Source organism: Anabrus simplex, chromosome 11 (assembly GCF_040414725.1).
Source record: "Anabrus simplex isolate iqAnaSimp1 chromosome 11, ASM4041472v1, whole genome shotgun sequence".
NCBI lineage: Eukaryota > Metazoa > Arthropoda > Insecta > Orthoptera > Tettigoniidae > Anabrus > Anabrus simplex.
In genome coordinates, this window is record NC_090275.1 from 47,575,721 (window position 1) to 47,595,077 (window position 19,357).

Below are 19,357 nucleotides of genomic sequence, written 5' to 3' on the forward strand. Positions count from 1 at the left end.
AATTAAAATTCCAAGTAAAATTCTATGACCACAGAAAACTACAGATGAGGCATGGAAGGAAAGCAAAAAGAAGGAACCTCCTCAAGTACACCAAAAAGATCACTGATACAATGCAAAACCGACGGTTGAAATTCTATGGAAGTCTAGTGACATTAGACATACGCCGACTGACCAAATCGATCTTTGACTGTATCGTAGGATTAAAGATAACCATGAAGTGTGTGGAGGAGGACAAGGAAGACGGAGAAGAGATTGGAATAGCAGCAGAGTTGATTCACAATAGAAATTAATTCAAGAAATCGAATTGACAATCTCCAAAATGTTGTACATTTTAATGTAAATAATATATGATAAATAAAAAAATAAGTACTCTTTAAACGGCAGGAAGGAGAAGGAAAATTAGCAAAATTAACTCTTTTTATTATAATCATCATCATATGTAATGGACTTCAATAATAAAAAATTATAAGTTATAATATGAAGGACACTTTTAAATTGAACTGCCCCATAATTAACGGTAATGTACTTTTCAGTAGCCATACTTATTTGCTACCTATGATTAGTCGGCGTTGAGAACCATGCAGGTGGTTCCACGAACCATCATATTATGATAAATAGCTTACGATCAATACATAACATAAACCATTACGTCCAAATTAGAACAGAAAAATGTTTGAGGAATCGTGGATCAACTCCATGTGTAAGCTATTTTTACCTAGCCACACATTTCCTCCTTCACTGCCTCAAACCTCCACAAGACGACTCGTACAGCACTTCACACATCTTGAAGAATGCCACTGAGAATGCTTCGGGCTGAGAAACGAAGTTAAGGTGTATAGAGTCGTGCAGAAGTTTCCATCGATGAGATGAACTCAGGTGCTTAACTTTTCGTACAGAAGATGACTAAGGAGTTCTTGGGACCTATCGTCTTTTGTTCATAACGATATTATCACAAGTCTTCCTTCTATTCACAGCCAGGTAAATCAATACACGGACGAGTTCCCCTAAAACACATTATGTTCATATTTCGTTTGTATTATTCACTGGCCATAAAACCAGCCAGGGTCAATCTCTCATACGCCGAGGGGCACTGTTCCAGTAAGTGTTCTGTAGTAGCTGAATACGATGAGGATACAGTAAGTGTAAAGACCTGAAACATTAATATAATTATGAATGCATTACTCAATATTAATTCTTTCCATAAAATTGGATGATCAGATAGTTTTCTAGCAAGTTTAATCAAAGGCACAACATTTTAGAACATAAGAATAGTCGATCTGAATAACTCTGTGTAACGGTTGAAGAAATCAAACTTCCTGGAAACTTGTAACAAGGGTGTAACAAAAATGATTCAAAACAAGAATTGAAATAGGAATAAAATTATGCCTCTCTAAAGAACCAGAGAAACAAGGAAATGCCATTTGGTCCTTGTTTCAATGACGGTGAAATCCTGATATTCACCTCCCCGTGGTAGAGAGGGGGCAACGACTGCATATGAAAATAATATTTTATATGCAGGCGGCTAACGAATGAAGGGACCGATTATCTCCCGGTATAAGGAGATCCCCTATACCAAGTGCCAACAGTCTCTTTGAAAGTGGATGAGCGGGTATGGGTAAGGGCACTCTATTGTCCTGGGGACAAGAAATTGTTCCCAAAGGCGGAGGAACCAGTTTGGTCAACGGCATTAGGATGCAAAAGGCAACGGGAAACCACTGCATTAAAGATCCTGAGAGATATTCCAATAAATCCACATGGCATGGCTGCAATGTCAAGATCGGAGCTGGCCGTGTGGATCGTCTACCTCCGTTTGTAGACGACGGCTTAAGAAGAAGAAGAAGGAAATAGGAAGAAACTATCACTGGAGAGTCCAAGAAGAACCATGGGAGGATTCCCGTCCTAACCTGTAAAGGCTTGGTCAAGCAGCAGGGAAACATTCCTGAACTGTAATAAAGAATCTTGGAAAAGGAAGCAGAACGGAAATCCATAGCAATGTGGGTAAATCAGGTGAACTCATTGCAAATCTTCAGGATTCACTGGACAGATGGAAGAAAAACTTTTGAGTGTACATGGGGATAATAGCAGTGTAATTACGCCGGAGGAAGTGGAAAGGCGGATGAATAAACTGCAGCGTCCAAAATAAACACGAATACATGAAATAAAATATGAGATGGAGAAACATAGTAGGAAGGCAGGGACGAAATGATTTCTTACATTAAATTAGCATGAAATTTAGTAAGGTACATCCTAATTGGACAAAAAGAGTAACAGTTGCTCCTTTTCTCATCCCCCCCCCCTCCCTCATAAAAAGTGATGCAGGGGTAGCTTAATTTTCTTGGAATAAAGAAAATTCTTTGAAATTAAGACCAGTTCTTGAAGAGGAGGCATTTTACGAAATATTTATAACTCTTAATTTTGATAGATTCGCGAATTGTTTGGGATGTTAAGTAATATTATCCTAGAGAAAAAAGTCAAATTCTCCAAATAGAAACTTTTTTTTTACAAGTTGCTTTACGACGAACCGACACAGATACGTCTTATTGCGACGATGGGTTAAGAAAGGGCTAGGAGTGGAAAGGAAGTGACCGTGGGCTTAATTTCCTAGTGTGAAAATGGGAAACCACGGAAAATCATCTTCAGGACTGCCAACAGTCAGGTTGAAACACACTGCCTCCCGAATGCAAGCTCATAGTTGTGCGCTCCTAACTGCACGGCCAACTTGCTCGCTCAAATATAAACTAGAAACAGATGTAACCAGGGGAAATTTCACTGAAATTTTAGAGTCGAATATATTACCTAATGTCAGAAAATGTAAAGATATAATTAAGGAAAGGTAAAGCTGAGAAATCTACCAGCTGGAGTAGAAACTTACACACAGAGATGCAGCCTGTAATGAGCACTGCGACACCCGTTGCTACAGCGCTTGTTGACAGCATGAAGCAGACGATGGCCAGGATGAGGTATCCCAGCGCTTTGATAGCCGCTAGTACTGTGTAGGCGATTACCCAGGGAAACAGGTAAGACGCACGCTCCTGGAACAAGCAGACAGGCCAAAGATTAAAACGTAACACAGCAGATAAATGATGATGATGCTAGTTGCTTTACGTCGCACCGACACAGATAGGTCTTATGGCGACGATGGGACAGGAAAGGGCTAGGAGTGGGAAGGAAGCGGCCGTGGCCTTAATTAAGGTACAGCCCCAGCATTTGCCTGGTGTGAAAATGGGAAACCACGGAAAACCATTTTCAGGGCTGCTGACAGTGGGGTTCGAACCTACTATCTCCCGAATACTGGATACTGACCGCACTTAAGCGACTGCAGCTATCGAGCTCGGTAAATGATGATGATGATGATGATGATGATGATGATGATGATGCTTGTTGTTTTAAGGGGCCTAACATCGAGGTCATCGGCCCCTGATGGTACGAAATGAGACGAAATGCAATGACAAAATGAAAATACAAAATCCTCCACTGACCAGAATTCAAAACGTGAGGACGAAAAATGAACGGATGGATATGAAGTTAAAACAATCAGTGGAGACGACCCGCAATGCCTCAGTCTCAGGAACTGACGGAGAACAATGGTAATACTGACCAAGGGACTACTTCTAGAGGTCAATACTGAATTGATGATGCTTGCAAGCTAAAGGGGTCATCGGCCTCTCATAATGGTACTTATCGCTTGGAAAGAAGAACCATGGTATTGGACATGGTGCGGTACTAAACAACAGTGTCGTAGACTCGCGGTATTCCACACATTATGGTACTACTCACAGGTAATGAAATTCGCACAGGTAATACAGACCTATGGTGTTTCACACATAGCGGCGCCATTTATAGGCAACGAAAACCTATGGTTTTCATCACATACGTGTACTAACCACAGGAACTCTTACTATCTCGTGGTGTTCCTTATGTAGTGGGTACTAATCATAGGCAAGCCAGAACCCTGGTGTCGCTCATATAGTGCTACTAATCACAGGTACCGTGAAAGCCTGACCGCACGGTGCTCCTGATTGCTACTAATCACAAACCTATTTGGTACCTAACATAGTGGTACTACGCGCAAGTAATAACGATCCATGGTGGTCCCCGCGTGGTGGTACTAATCCCAAGTAGTTTCATGGTTCTAATCCAATCATCCCTTGATCGCCCCTTTTAGTCGCCTCTCACGACAGGCAGGGGATACCGTGGGTGTATTATTCGTCTGCCTCCCCCACCCACAGGGGGTGTGTGTTTGGTCCGCGAGAGGTATGTTATTTCCCTCAAGTCCGCCGGCAAGCCGGTTAGGACCCCCCTATCCGCCACCTGAGACGCGCCACGTGGGAGTATCACCTCTCCCCCTGCTACGCCTGCGTAGCAGGTTCGTGGAGCAGATAAATGTACGCACAGAATGTCCCAGGAGGAATGGACAATATTCACGGGTATGACAGGAGCGATCCCTTGAAGCAAAAAAGCTTCATATGGACATAACACACAGTGGGACACTAAAATCTACACACACACGCCCTCATTTTTTAGCATGTTGTGTACAAACCTGGATGCACAGAGGTGTACGTGCAACTCTATGTCTGCATCCAAGTCCAAAACATCATAAACCAAGTTGTCCGACCAATATCGTACACGACGAGCGTGATAGATGCAACAGTGTGTGTTCACTGCGATACAGAAGTCAACATACACTTGGAGTCTGCCGTCAGTTGTAGGAGAGATGTTGCAGTGAACACAGTGAATGTTGTGCGGTTTGTTGACACAGAAGACGTGTATTTCAATACAGAATTCGATCGCTTAACATGGACCGAAAAGAACTGAAATCCTAGTGGAAGTTAATAAAAATATCATTGAGCTCAGTAAAAAGATGGGAGAAATTGTTACAAGGAACGATGCAATTGTCCAAACCATAATAAGAAACTACGATGATCGAGGACGTGTAGAAAACAAAGCAAGATGTGGACGACCGCCAAAATTAACTAACAGGGAGAACCGGCACATCATTAGAAAAGTGAATGCCGATCCCCGAATTACAGCTACGGAGTTGGCGATAGATGTCGCAAATACCAGGGGCAATATTGTTCATCCTATCGACCGAAGCGAAAGCATTTGCCAAGTATGTTTTCATTAATCAAGAACGAAAGTTAGAGGTTCGAAGGCGATCAGATACCGCCCTTGTTCTAACCATAAACGATGCCAGCTAGCGATCCGCCGAAGTTCCTCCGATGACTCGGCGGGCAGCTCCCGGGAAACCAAAGCTTTTGGGTTCCGGGGGAAGTATGGTTGCAAAGCTGAAACTTAAAGGAATTGACGGAAGGGCACCACCAGGAGTGGAGCCTGCGGCTTAATTTGACTCAACACGGGAAACCTCACCAGGCCCGGACACCGGAAGGATTGACAGATTGAGAGCTCTTTCTTGATTCGGTGCGTGGTGGTGCATGGCCGTTCTTAGTTGGTGGAGCGATTTGTCTGGTTAATTCCGATAACGAACGAGACTCTAGCCTGCTAAATAGTCGCATCCGGTATCCGTTCGTGCTACCGGCGACAACACATCTTCTTAGAGGGACAGGCGGCTTCTAGCCGCACGAGATTGAGCAATAACAGGTCTGTGATGCCCTTAGATGTTCTGGGCCGCACGCGCGCTACACTGAAGGTATCAGCGTGTCCTCCTAGTCCGAAAGGACCGGGCAACCCGTTGAACCTCCTTCGTGCTAGGGATTGGGGCTTGCAATTGTTCCCCATGAACGAGGAATTCCCAGTAAGCGCGAGTCATAAGCTCGCGGTAGACTTCTGTACAATCTTTAGTTTGACAGTAGAACAAGGAAGAAACCGTTCATAAGCAATGTAAATGAACAGAAGCGCCTAGAGTTTGCAACTTTGCATCGAAGTAAAGATTCCATATTTTGGAATACATTGCTTTTCACGGATGAGAGTAAGTTCGACATCTTCCAGTGTGCTGGAAAGCAAAACGTGGGGCGAGAAAGGAATGAAAGTTTAAAGACGAAACATCTTGTCACATCCATGAAGCATGGTGGTGGAAATATTCTTGTGTGGAGTTTCATGTCTGGAGCCGGGGTTGGGAATTTACTATTTATTGAGGACATTATGGATAAAGGGAAGTATCTCACCATCTTAAAGAGGGCTTTGAAACGATCTACGGAGAAACTGGAACCAGGAACAGACGGTGTTTCAACAAGACAATGTCCCCAAACATACGGCCATTGTCGTAAAAGAACGGCTACTTTACAATGTACCAAAACAGTTGCATTAGCCTCCCCGGCCACCAGACTTCAACCCGATTGAACATCTTTGGGGGAACTAAAGCAAAGGATAAACAAATACAACAGCAAAAGCAAAAGCTGCTTTAGTGAACCAGTGGAGTAACTTTACATCTGGGGACACAAAAATGTTGGTGGAATCTATGCCTCGACGTTTGGAAGCTGTGTTTGAAGCAAAAGGCGGCAGTACTAAATATTAAATCGTGCATGAAAGTGAACAACACCACAGTGTATGTTGACTTTTGTACCGTACATAACCGGTGTTTCATTTGTGTGCCTGGGCCGATGACCTTCGATGTTAGGTCCCTTTAACCCATTTATGCCCAGAACTTTTTTTATTTGCTATTTTGATAATTTTTACAAATTTGACTACTTGGTTAAGAATAAACATAAATAACTCAAAATTACACAGTAATAAAGCTCTAAGTGTTCAAAATTACATGTTGCGAAAACGCAACACTGGGCAGATCCAGAACCTCAATGAAGTCCATGTACGGAATACGATATTTACCGTTTAGATGAAATCTACTATTAGTAAAACTGACATTTTCGGTATAATTGATAAAAATATGCCTGTGTGAAGATTTTCCCCAACAATGAACATGTATATTCACGAATAAATACAAACAATACCGAAACATTGCTGGAAGGAAGTGTCATTTTTTACTGTCCCTTGCGGAAGTGAAATTCTCTGAAACATTTATTGTGAAGAGCTACACTGCATTTCACACATCGATTGTTGGTGGTTGACTTGCAAAAGGCACACCGCGTTCTCTTGCACTGAGTTTCAGGTAAGTGTCCGATGTTATCGAAACGAAGCTCAGTCGACACTCTAGCACCATGTCTCACTCTGGGCGTTCCATGCGTGTGTAGTAATGTTAATGCTATGCAACGTCGAAATTCTAGGAGATCCATAGAAGATTTCATTGAAATCCTGTGCAAAATCCAGGCATTCTGGATTGACACATCAATACCGCAAAGAAATATGGGTCACCACCACTTCTTTGAGCGTATGTTTAATCTGTAAGTACTAACGTTTACGTTCCCGCTCACAGCACTAGAATTACTGTACGACAAACTGAGCGCACTCTCCTTGCACTCATCACCTATAACAACGGCCTCATCTGCACCTCTAAGAACAGTTTCGGTCTCTGCAGCTAGCTGTCTTCCAGTAAGATAATCGCATGTCCCACCAAAGTCTTCGTCACCGCTATCTTCATCGGTATCTTCATTTACATCAGGTGGAGCAATGAGCATATCAATGCTATGAGCCTTCTCAACATCTTCATTTTCTTCCTATAGGGAGAGAATTTCATGGACACTCAAGTTTCTGTAAAATAAAAGAAATATATACTGTAGTTTTGAATAGGTATCGTATCTGCCCAGTGTTGCGAAAACGCAACGCTCGTGTTCTAAGCCATTTTGTGAGCAGAAGAATATAAATATAAATCTTACGAGCTGTATACTTGTAAATTTAAGTATTATTATTCACTATTTATGAACTTCAATGAATTACGTACATTTATAAGGTGATAACTTACCGTTTTTGTAACAGCGCGCGCTTATTACCTTCCATTTATAGAGACACAAGTATACAACAGTGCACTGCCACTTCGATTGTTACACTGGATTCTCAAATCACTGCCTGCGATGTTGATTCGACATTCAAATTGTAGTTGGAACTGATAGATCCTGTTGTTCTTTATTATAATATTAGCTAAATGCTGTTAAACGGACAGAAGACAAATGTTGCGAAAACGCAACACTGGGCATTTGTATGCTCAAGATGTCAGTATCTGGAACTATTATTAATTATGCAGTATTTATGTTGTTTTTCAGTTTGTAACATGTCTGTTTATGACACAGAAAGTGAATACATAATATTTTCTTGATTGCTTATGTCTTAAAGTGTTATTTTTAGGGCGTATGCAGACTTTAGTGTCGGATTGCATGCCCTATTCCGGATGATTTCCGCGATAGAACATTTAAAGAACATTTGTCGGAAAGCGCCGACGGTATTTCTCGACAGCAGCAGGAGCCGTAAGCATACACTATATCTACATATTCTTCATTAGTGTAGACGTGTGACATCACACACAGTTTACCGATGCGATACACTCTCAATCCCTCGCACTACTTCACTCACAACATACCATGGACAACTGCGCGTTCAACGGGAAAAATAATGGCAGAAATACATCCTGAGCAAAGAGGTTGAAAGCAACGAGGTAGGTTGGGTTAGAATAAAATGTCAAAGAGCTTGGGTGGGTAAGACGTGCGCGCCACTAGCCGAAAAACAAATGTACCTTAATGCCTGTTGCCCACGGTAAAATTTTCTGTCAAATTTATTGTACAATAATTTAATTTTATAAAATTTCTGTTGCTCACGGTCAAATTAAAGTTTTATAAAACATTTGATAAAACTTTTTATAAAATAGGACATGTTCTATTCCGTAAAATTAATTTTACGAAACGAACCAATCAGCGAAGCTGACATCACGATGATGCTGGCGCTACGTCGTGAGAGGTTTCTAAGTCGGCCATAGTAAGATGGTCCCAGATGAGATGAATACCATAGGTGAGAGCAGGGAGAATTTTGCTGCGGAAGAGAAGCATTGCTGTTTCTAGCGAGATCATGGTGGGGTTTTCTATGTCGTAGATCCCTCGTATGGCTGCTGCCGTTCTTTCTCTGATGTGTATTCTGTAAGAAGTACCATTAGATTGAAGAGTGATGCCGAGGTATCGGAAATTACCTACTCTTTTCAAGGTCTGTCCTGAAAAGGTAATTGTGTCTTGTGCCGCAACTCTTCCTCCTTTTCGAAATGTCATGTGAACAGTTTTGTCTTTATTTAACTGTAGGCCATTTTCGTCAGGCCAGATCTGTAACTTGTCCATTGCTTCCTGGAGGACCTCCCTGTTTCTGGAGCCTAGTATCATGTCATCAGAATAGGCGTATAGCACGACTGGAGAGTTCTGTATTATCTTTGTTACATCTGCTGTGGCGATATTGAATAAGATTGGGCTTATTGGATCACCCTGGAGGACCCCACTTGTTTGTGTGATGGGGGACGAAATTGTTACACCGTCTTCGATTTCAACGAAATTGAATGCTAGCAAATTCTTTACTCCAGTGACCAGAGGGTTATTTTGCCCAATCATATGTTCTAGCTTCTTTATTAACTTGGCTCTGTTCAGGAAATCGAAGGCTTTGGTATAATCCATGAAGACAACGTGGAATTTTCCTCCTCTGTGCCTTAGTGCTTCATGGCCGAAATATGCATTTCTATGCGACATAACGTTAGCATACAGGGTCAGGCACCCATCATTCTCAGATAGTTTTCCGGTTTCGGATAAAATGATCACAGGAATAAAACATGATTTTATCCTTAATATCCGAACCTCACGGATCCTGATTTAACACACAAAATAGAACAGTGCACGAATCACAAACGCATCTTTCCATAAGCACTCACAAACAAGCTTGCTTTGCATACAAGCCAGGGTAGGTGCGCGTGTACTCGGCAACGACTGCGCACTTGCCGACAGGAAAATCACCGCGCGTCTGATTCTCACTGCAGAACTGAATTCGTCTCACTCAATTCACAAGAGTAGTCCGTATTTTTTTTTTTTTTTACTTTGTACTATATACTAGTATTACACTCACCTGAGTGGCTCCCATGATTAGCAGGATATTCGTTACCAACATCGCAGAATTTAAGACTGCCAAGTAGACGAAAACTCCTTTAATCTCTGGAAAGAAAAACATAATAATAATAATAATAATAATAATAATAATAATAATAATAATAATAATAATAATAATAATAATAATAATAATAATAATAATAATTGTACCGGCAGGTACACCCCAACCCCGCGCATTCAAAGTCAGCGCCTAAACGAACCCCTCTATTGGTAAAACTGTGAAACTGAAACTGCACCAACTTAGAACTTTACTCAGAAGATGTCACCACAGAAATATGATGTAATTTTGTTAATGTGCAGTTGCCTAAACTGAGTGAATTTATCCTTGTTTTGTTTGCCATTCATCAAGAAGTTTGGGCATTCTTCCACAGATGACACTACTAAAAACTATGATCGTGCACCCTGGTGCGAGGTGTAAGAAGTTATAATTTAAAGAAGTTTTGTATTTCTAGGTTTTTGTAACTGAATGATTTTCATTTATTTTTGGGTTGGCAATATTTCCTTTTTTCTTTCCGCCAGTTTTGAATCTAGCCAATCCCTAATTTCTGTAATTAATTTTCCTCCTATCACAGGCTTCTTGTTCGATTCTGAGTGTTACTTTTGAAATCTACCAATAAAATTGAGAAGGTGTAACTAGTTTAGTCTTGAATGATCTCGAATCTTCCCTGAGGGTTTATAAACCGCGGCTTTTCACGTTTCTTGGCCAATTCATCGTCACCTTTCGGAGTGCGTGTGTTAAGCAGGAGGCGGGCGGCCTCATTCGTCAGCAGCTAGAACATCTATAAGGTAATGGCCACATAAATTTATTCTTTATTGCTACCTCCGCAGTTTAACCCGAGGGAAAGGTCCGACTCTTTAGTATGTCACAACCTTTTTTTAAATGTAACTTTCTTCCGGCTGATGTAAAAATTTAATAAAATCTTTAACTGTAAATCGGGGATAGAGAGTGATGTACCTTCTCGAGCTCCCCTTCACCTTGGTTTGAGGTGACTACGTTTTGTAACGGTTTTCTGCCTGTAATGTATTAAAGTAAATTCTATACGAGTCACATTAGTAGTTTGGGAATAGCCCCTGTTTCGTCGGCCTAGAGCCCCTTAGGATTTTAATTTCTCACTATCTCGGAGCGGAGTGTAAGCCTCCATTCAGGATGTGTGTCGGGCCATTTAATTAACCTGTTCGTTTCCACATAGGCCCTATAGGTTGGGTACGAGATACTCCTGTTTCAAATTGTAAGTTGGGCCATAACACCACATTTAAAAAGCTATTATCTTTCTTTCTGAGTTATCGTCCATGTTTCACCTTCATACAATGCCAAGTTCCAGAGAAAAGTCTTCAAAACATCTATTTTCTACATCAATGTTCGAAGTGAGGAAACGTATTTTCTTAAGAAAGACCTTCCTTGTTTGGGCTAGTCTGCATTTTACGTCCGCCTTACTTCTACTTTCATTAGTTATTTTATTACCCAAGTAACAACAATAAGCTACTCCCTTTCTTAATCTAAGATTTCCTACATCACCTGACATCGTTCGACTGCAGTCCATCACTTTCATTTTGAACATATTTATTTTTCATCTTGTACTCCTTCCCCAGCCGGCCCCGTGGTGTAGGGGTACCGTGCCTGCCTCTCGCCTGGAGTTGCCGGGTTCGATTCCCGGCCAGGTCAGGGATTTTACCTGGGTTTGAGGGCTGGTTCGAGGTCCACTCAGCCTACGTGATTAGAATTGAGGAGCTATCTGACGGTGAGTTGGCGGCCTCGATCTCGAAAGCCCAGAATGACAACCGAGAGGATGCGTCGTGCTGACCACACGACCCCTCTTAATCTGCAGGCCTTCGGGCTGAGCAGCGGTCGCTCGGCAGACCAAAGCCCTTTCAAGGGCGTTAAGTGCCGTGTTTTTTTTTTTTTTTTTTTTTTTTTTTTTTTTTTTTTTTTTTTTTTTTTTACTCCTTCCCCAAGACTCCGTCCATACCATTCAGCAATTTCTGCATATCTTCTGGAGACTGAGATAAAATAACAATTAATTGGCAAATCTCAAGGTTTTGATTAACTATCTTTGGACTGATTCCTTTCCAAATTCATCTTTGATTTCCTTTGCCGCCTCTTATATATAAACCAGAAAAAGGAGGAAGAACAAACTGCAGCCCTGTCTCACTCCTCTCTGGACTGTTACTTCTTTTTAAAAGCCCTCGATTCTTAACACTGCAACTGATATTTGTATATATTGTAGATAATTCTTCTCTTTCTTTCTTTCTTTCTTTCTTTCTTTCTTAATTTATGACAGAATCACGTGACTATCGTTTTAATAATGTTCAGTAATGAATAGACAGCATGTTAATAGGTTCATAATGAACTATTCTACAAATGAATTTAAATAAAATACTCCATTCGGATATTACCTTTCGCATCACTCGCCGAGGTATAATCTTCATATACAGAGTCTGCTTTTGAAGAATAGGTAACGAGACTGCAAAAGGTTTCTACCTGGAAAGAAATGATTTAGAAAATAAGGTCAGTTTTACAAATATATATAAGATCGGAAACTGGAATTAGTCATCGAATATTAATAATTAAAATAGAAACGAGAAGATCTCAACCCACGTAAAATAAACAAAGACATTTCCTGTAAAACAAAAAGTCAGAGATCAAATAATTCCATGTCAGAAACTGAATTGCTTATTTGGGAAAGCACACATTATGTTTTTACTACTACTACTACTACTACTACTACTAGTTTCGACACAAGTGAGAAAAAAATGCCTGCAGCCATTAATGTTTGGAATTTGTGTCTGGTTTTTATACCAATTATTTATCAGATCTTAGGTAATAATTCTGGTCGTTTTTTGAAAAAAATATTTTTTCAAAAAAAATAGTGATATGGGGACTGAAAATTACTGGACATATACGATTTCTCAAATAAATAAACTATTGCTAGCAAAAACATAACAAAATGAGGTTATTTAATGCTTACAAACATCATGCACACTACATATCACACTTCAATTAGCCAATGTAATGAAGTTTCATTTTTATATTTCCCTTCATACAACAACATTAAAGTCAAAATTCAGAACATTTGCCAACATTGTCCGCCTTAACAATATCACTTATTACAGTTACTCAGCGACACCCTCCCTGTTAACAATCTTATCATGCCCGTTATTCAAGTTCATCAGACATGCCCGGCCTATTAACAGTAAAAAGGTAAGCAAAGTCATCTCCGTACAGGCCATGAAGGCCCTTGGAGGAGTGGAAGGGTAACGGCTTCCAGCATTGTTATCCTTGGCACGTGATGGGGTAGAGTGGTTAGCTCTACGCCCGGCCGCCTTTGCCCCCAGGTACTCATTTTTGGTGTAGGCTGAGTGAGCCTCAGGACCATATGCACCTCTGGAAGTGGAAATCTCGTTTCTAATTTTTTTAGGAGGACTTCCTGACGGGGATTCGAACCCACGTCCTTCCGGGCGAACCGAGCACGCCTTTACCATCTCGGCCAGGCAGCCCCTCTATTAATAGTAGGCCAGGAATGAACATTCAAGGTCTCAGTAAAATCCTTATCATGAGGTGAATATGTATGCTTTCTCTCTGAAACCACATCTGCGGTTTCTCAAATCTCCGATTCAATTAGGATCATACGTTCGAAGATACAAAATAAAGAACTACAACTCTCGTAGTTGCTTAAGAAAAGAAAAAAAATGAAAACTCTTCGTTATACTAAAGATTTTAACGTACACTTTTCCGTAATTTTTAATCCAGTATGAAAAGAAGAAACACTAAGTATGTGACTAAGACAAACAAATTAATGAACCTTAGCAAATTAAAGCCAGTTTACAATGCATTCACGTGAGCCAATAATGTGTTGGTGCTCCACACGAACCCTGAGGCACCCTGAGGCAAAAATCAAACGTCATGGTGCAACAACCTAGAAGGGCCATAGCCTACCAAGCGACCACTGCTCAGCCCAAAGGCCTGCAACCGTCAGATAGCTCCTCAATTGTAATCGCTCAGGCTAAGTGGATCTCGAACCAGCCCTCAGATCCAGGTAAAAATCCCTGACATGGACAGGAATAGAACTAGACCACAGGGCTGGCACCGTCACCCTGAGGCAGCAGTACCAAATCATTGAGCATTCCTTGAGACAGGCGGTGATGGATGTTGACTGTTTAAAATGCTCTTTTAAGAAAAATCCACGCATGTTCTGTGCAGTTCGTGTGCGAAGAAGACGTTGGCCAGTCCACTCTGCGATCCCCAGTTCCTTCCAGATATCCAGTCAAAGATGTTCCAAGTATGGACGAAAGTGGACGTCCTGTAGAGTAAACTAATCTCCTATAACCTCTGAAAAGCCTCTTACTACGGGTCGGAGAAAGTTGTGTTCGTACACTGCGGTCGTCATGTTTCCTTGAATGTGAACAAGTGGTGAACATGGTACCTGCCCAGGTTAGTGCTGAAACTCCAAGATTATGGTGACGTTCTACTGAGAATGATTCATTTTAACGTTCCTCTCTTGCCTTCCATAAGTGCAGAGAGCTGTCATGAGGGTTTAAACCAATTCGCGCGTCATCAGTGAATAATGTTCTGGACCACAGATCTCGTGTCCAAGTCTGATGTGCTAGCTCACCAAACGTGAGCCACACTCTGATGTCGCAGGAGGAGTCCTGAAAGGTATTCTTGAATACAGTCCCTATCATAGAGTCTAGTGCGCACATTTCTCTCAATTTCAAACGAAACTGGTAACCAGATTTATGAATGTCTATAGTCGCCTCTATTGTGACCAGTAACAGATGGCTCTTGATCAATAGCATGTTGGCTTTGTCAATGACAGACTGCGTGGAGTATTTCAAGAGCGTACCGGTCCTGAAGCCGGCTCGCTTGTCAGGTCTCCAGTGTTACATAGCTGCACGCAGTTCTGTCCAGTCTCGCTGCTCGCTCTGAGAGGCCAAATGGTTAAAATGGAGAGTTGACAACGCTGTGCATCGGGTTGGACAAGGAATGTAAACACAGCCGGCCAACTAGGCTTCAAAAACGTGCCGTTCGTTAACGAGGAAATTGCAAGAACTATACCTAAAGGAACTCCTGTAGCATCTCGAAGCTCGTGGCGCAAAGTAGTAGCTGTGCGTGTAGGGTATCCACGTGCAGACATGCGTGCTTCGTATATACCGGTCTTGAACTGCTGTTGGTTTGCGTTGGCGGCTCGCGCAATATCGATCTGCTACTGAATGGATGTCTTGGAACTTTTTCCACAACCTGGAGACAACACTTTGATTCACGTGAACTATTTGGTAACGTCATCTTTTCTCATGTCCTGTTGCATCAAAGGGGTGATTCTGATGCGATTTGCATATGACGAGGCATTGTAGTGTGCAGTACATAGTCTTAAGGCAGAGTGAAAAGTCTGCTCGGACGTCACCTCAGCTCTAGTGTACTGGATTTATTTACCGGTCGTGAGTCGAATGCCCCTACCAGTGAATAAGATAGGGTTGCAATGTTTTAAGCAATGTACAAACCGTTTAATCATAAGTGACACATAAATATTAAGCATTCGTTGGCAAACTGCCAATATTCTCAACTCTGTTTTATGAGTGTAGTTTACCAGTAGTGGTGATTGTGAATTAGAAGCGAGGTGGGGTGGGGGCTGTGGTAGAGTATATACATCGAAACTGAAAGAAAAAAAGGCTACAAAATTGTACGTTTTTGATGCTCTATGAGCGAATTTCGACAGAGAGGAAAAAGATGAGTCTACCAACTTAAGTGTGGTAATAATAGATTTTTGTGATTTTTATTCAATGCTATACAATAACCTCCTTACTAATAAACAGTGTAAAACATTTATACAAGGTTTATACACCATTTATGTGAAATTCGTTACTAATAAACCGCGTATAAGCCTCCTGTGTATACATATGTTATAGTTATTCATTGAATTGCTTATACAGACCAGGGCCCTTGTATAAGCGCTGTATAGCAGCGAGTAGCGGAAAAAGAAAGAAAAGAAAGAAAGAAAAAAGAAACGAGTGAGCAGTTTATTTTCGTGGTATTTATTGTCTACAGTAATATAATCGTAGTGAAATATTCGACTTATCCATATAACATTGAACACATATTGAAAGAATGGACGATAATGTTGATGATCTTCACGGTATTTTAAACATAGAAGACATACACCATTCAGAGGTTATGGAGGCTAGACATCTTCGTAAAGTAAAACACTTTAAAGAGACGGAATGACAATGAATAGCGATAAAAGAAATGATGGTTGGGCGTATTTTTGTGTAATAATGTGTTACTGCTTAACAGACTTTTGAAACTGCGAGTTTATTTTATATTATCTGCCTCTACAAAGATCTTTATCAAATTTGAGTACCCTATAAAGGGACATATTCCTCGACATAAAAAATGGTATAACTTGAAAACCGTACGTAATATGATCTCCATACTTTGTAGTTGAATACGCAGAAATATGATGTATAAATACCTAATAGAAACTTTTTTGATCAAACCTTTCTTTTAAACTACAATACAGTTTTTTCCTTTCTCCTGAAAAGTAAGGATTTTGGAATGTGCACCCTTTTCAACGAGCCGATTCATTTGCAATTGCTTATGTTTTTCGTACTATCCCAGATAGGAGCTATTGATCTTTTCTTAAGCTTTTCCACTTATTTTTTGGCGTTCATTACACAAGCAAGCTGAAGAAATGTTGATATCAATATAAGCCAATTTCCAGCTGTCTCACTTTGTGTTGCCACTGCCTTTTCGATATGCCGTGCTACTGCGCGACTTTCCGGAAAGTTTTGCTCGTAGATAACCAGCAGAAGCGATCATAAAGGTGGTGAATATGCGAAAAACGTCAGTGAACTACAGGAAGAGATTCCTACGCCTTGGAACGAGTGTATACGTGCTGTATAGTAATACAATGCGTATACCACGTTTATTAGTAAGAAAAATATAAAACGCTTATACAGGGTTTATTCACTATATAACTATACAAGTGTTAAACAACTGTATAGGGACTTTTTGAAGTAAGACGGTAAAACTTTTACCAAAGAAAAATATTACACATGTATTACAATAAACAGAAGAACGGCGTAATTATACAATTAAAATCATTTAGTATTTGACTACACAATAAGAAACTAACAGAAACTAACGAGATTGCCAGACAGACGGACGCGCGCGGCAAGCGGGTGAATCATACCATGTCCATGACCTTGGTAAAAAAAAAAAAAATCCTTGCTACACTTCCTCACAGCACATACAAAGTCTCCACTACTTGTTGTGGCGCTATACAAATCGGTTCGCCGAGACGAGCGACATTTTGAGCGTATTTCCGCTAAAAAGTTTGTTCAAAATGAAATAAAGGAAATAATTATTAGCTGATTAGACAACAGGGCTTGTACAATATCTAGGTCATCGGCCCCTAATGGTACGAAATGTAATGACAAATTTGAAGTCCAAAATCCTCCACTGACCATAATTCAAAACGTGAGGACGAAGAATGAATGGATATGAATTTAAAACAATCAGTGGATGCGACCCACACTGCCTCACATTCACATGGCTTTTAGAGCCGGGAGTGTCCGAGGACAAGTTCGGCTCGCCAGATGCAGGTCTTTTGATTTGACTCCCGTAGGCGACCTGCGCGTCGTGATGAGGATGAAATGTTGATGAAGACGGCACATACACCCAGCCCCCGTGCTAGCGAAATTAACCAATTATGGTTAAAATTCCCGACCTTGCCGTGAATCGAACCCAGGACCCCTGTAACCAAAGGCCAGCACGCTAACCATTTAGCCATGGAGCCGGACACATTCACAGAAACTGACGTAAAACAATAGTTTTACTGGCCAAGAGGCTGCTTCTATAGCATATTACTGAATCGATCATGTTTGTAGTCTAAAGGGGTCCAAAATTCAAGCCATCGGACCCTCATAATGGTACTTATCGCTAGAAAAGTAGAGCCATGGCATTTGTCATGTTGCGATACTAATCACAAGTAGCGTAGACTCGCGGTATTCCACACATTATGGTACTACTCACAGGTAATGAAATTCGCACATGTAACACAGACCTATCGTGTTCCGCACATTGCGGCGCCATTTACAGGCAACACAAACCTATGGTGTTCATCACATAAATTTACTAACCACAGGGACTCGTGATATCCCGTGGTGTTCCTCATATGGTGGGTACTAATCATTGGCAAGCCAGAACCATGGTGTCTCTCACCTGTGGTGTCGCTCATATCGTGGTACTAATCACAGGTACTGTAAAAGCCGACAGCGCACTCTGTTGCTATTAATCACAAACCTATTTTGTACCCAACATAGTGATACCACGCGCAAGTAAAAGCGACCTACGGTGTTCTCCGCGTGGTGATATTAATTACAAGTAGTCTCATGGTTCGAATTCGATCATCCCTTGGTCGCCCCGTTCAGTCGCCTCTTACGACAGGCAGGGGATACCGTGGGTGTACTCTTCGTCTGCGTCCCACACCCACAGGAGGCGAGAGGAGAGAAAGGAGGCATGAAGTCATCTCCGTAGAATCGTACAATCTAACGGGGACGTTTGGGGTTGTTAATCGATACACAGTTTGCTGATCTCGTGCAACACCCAATGACCAATACTGGCGAGCGTGATCCCTGATGCTACGTTCAGGCTTAGGCTTACAGCTTGGGAGTTGCCGTAGGAAAACAAACCCCTGAGTTCGATTCGCAGCCGGCAGCGTTTATTGGTCCAGTACGAAGCATTACAACATCGAACGACTAAAGGGGGTTGATTTTAAAATATTTTATAACATATGCTAGGTTTGCTAAACTTAAAAAATATAAGAACTCAGCTGTACTGTGCGTGGTCTAAGGTTTACGTTTTGAAATCTTCCCTCTTTTCGTATCACCCGATAACCACATTCTTTGAGAGGTCAGAAGTCTCATTCAGCAACCAATGAGATCATGGCCTCATGGTAAATCCGTCCCCTAAACTACATTGTCAACAGTAATTCCTACCTACCTTTCAGAGTATTTTTTCATCCCACAATACTTACCGCGAAGAATACTCCAATGATGAGACTCCCCGTTTTCAGGTTGAGCCCACAACAGGACTGGTCCATGTGCATTACCATTTTGTCCACTTAGGTCCTCTGTAACAGAAAATATTAGAATTTATTAATATACATAAAATAATTCTGTCTCTAAATATTATAAAAAGTCTTTTGGATTGTTCTCATCTGTCAATTTGTTGGGTGTTAAGTATATTCTTCAAATTAATTGGAATTTTTTAGCATTTCAATTAGTTCTTCAAGGTAATCTGGTTAATTTTAGTTGAATTACCTGTTTATAATATTGTTTACAGTATGAATACTATAGCGTAATTTAAGAAGATTATAAGTGCCAAA

The 19,357-nt window shown here is 41.1% G+C and overlaps 1 protein-coding gene across 1 annotated transcript; it reads right to left on the bottom strand.

Moving 5' to 3' along the window:
- Positions 1 to 304: 304 nt before the first annotated feature.
- Positions 305 to 19,105, bottom strand: LOC136883577 (uncharacterized). The gene is made up of 5 exons (XM_067155971.2): positions 19,007 to 19,105; positions 12,372 to 12,456; positions 9,937 to 10,022; positions 2,873 to 3,032; positions 305 to 1,150 (listed from the first exon to the last, which is right to left on the bottom strand). Exons 1-5 carry the CDS (start codon positions 19,082 to 19,084, stop codon positions 1,074 to 1,076), a joined length of 486 nt encoding a protein of 161 aa, XP_067012072.2. The 5' UTR covers positions 19,085 to 19,105; the 3' UTR covers positions 305 to 1,073.
- Between the last annotated feature and the right edge of the window lie 252 nt (positions 19,106 to 19,357).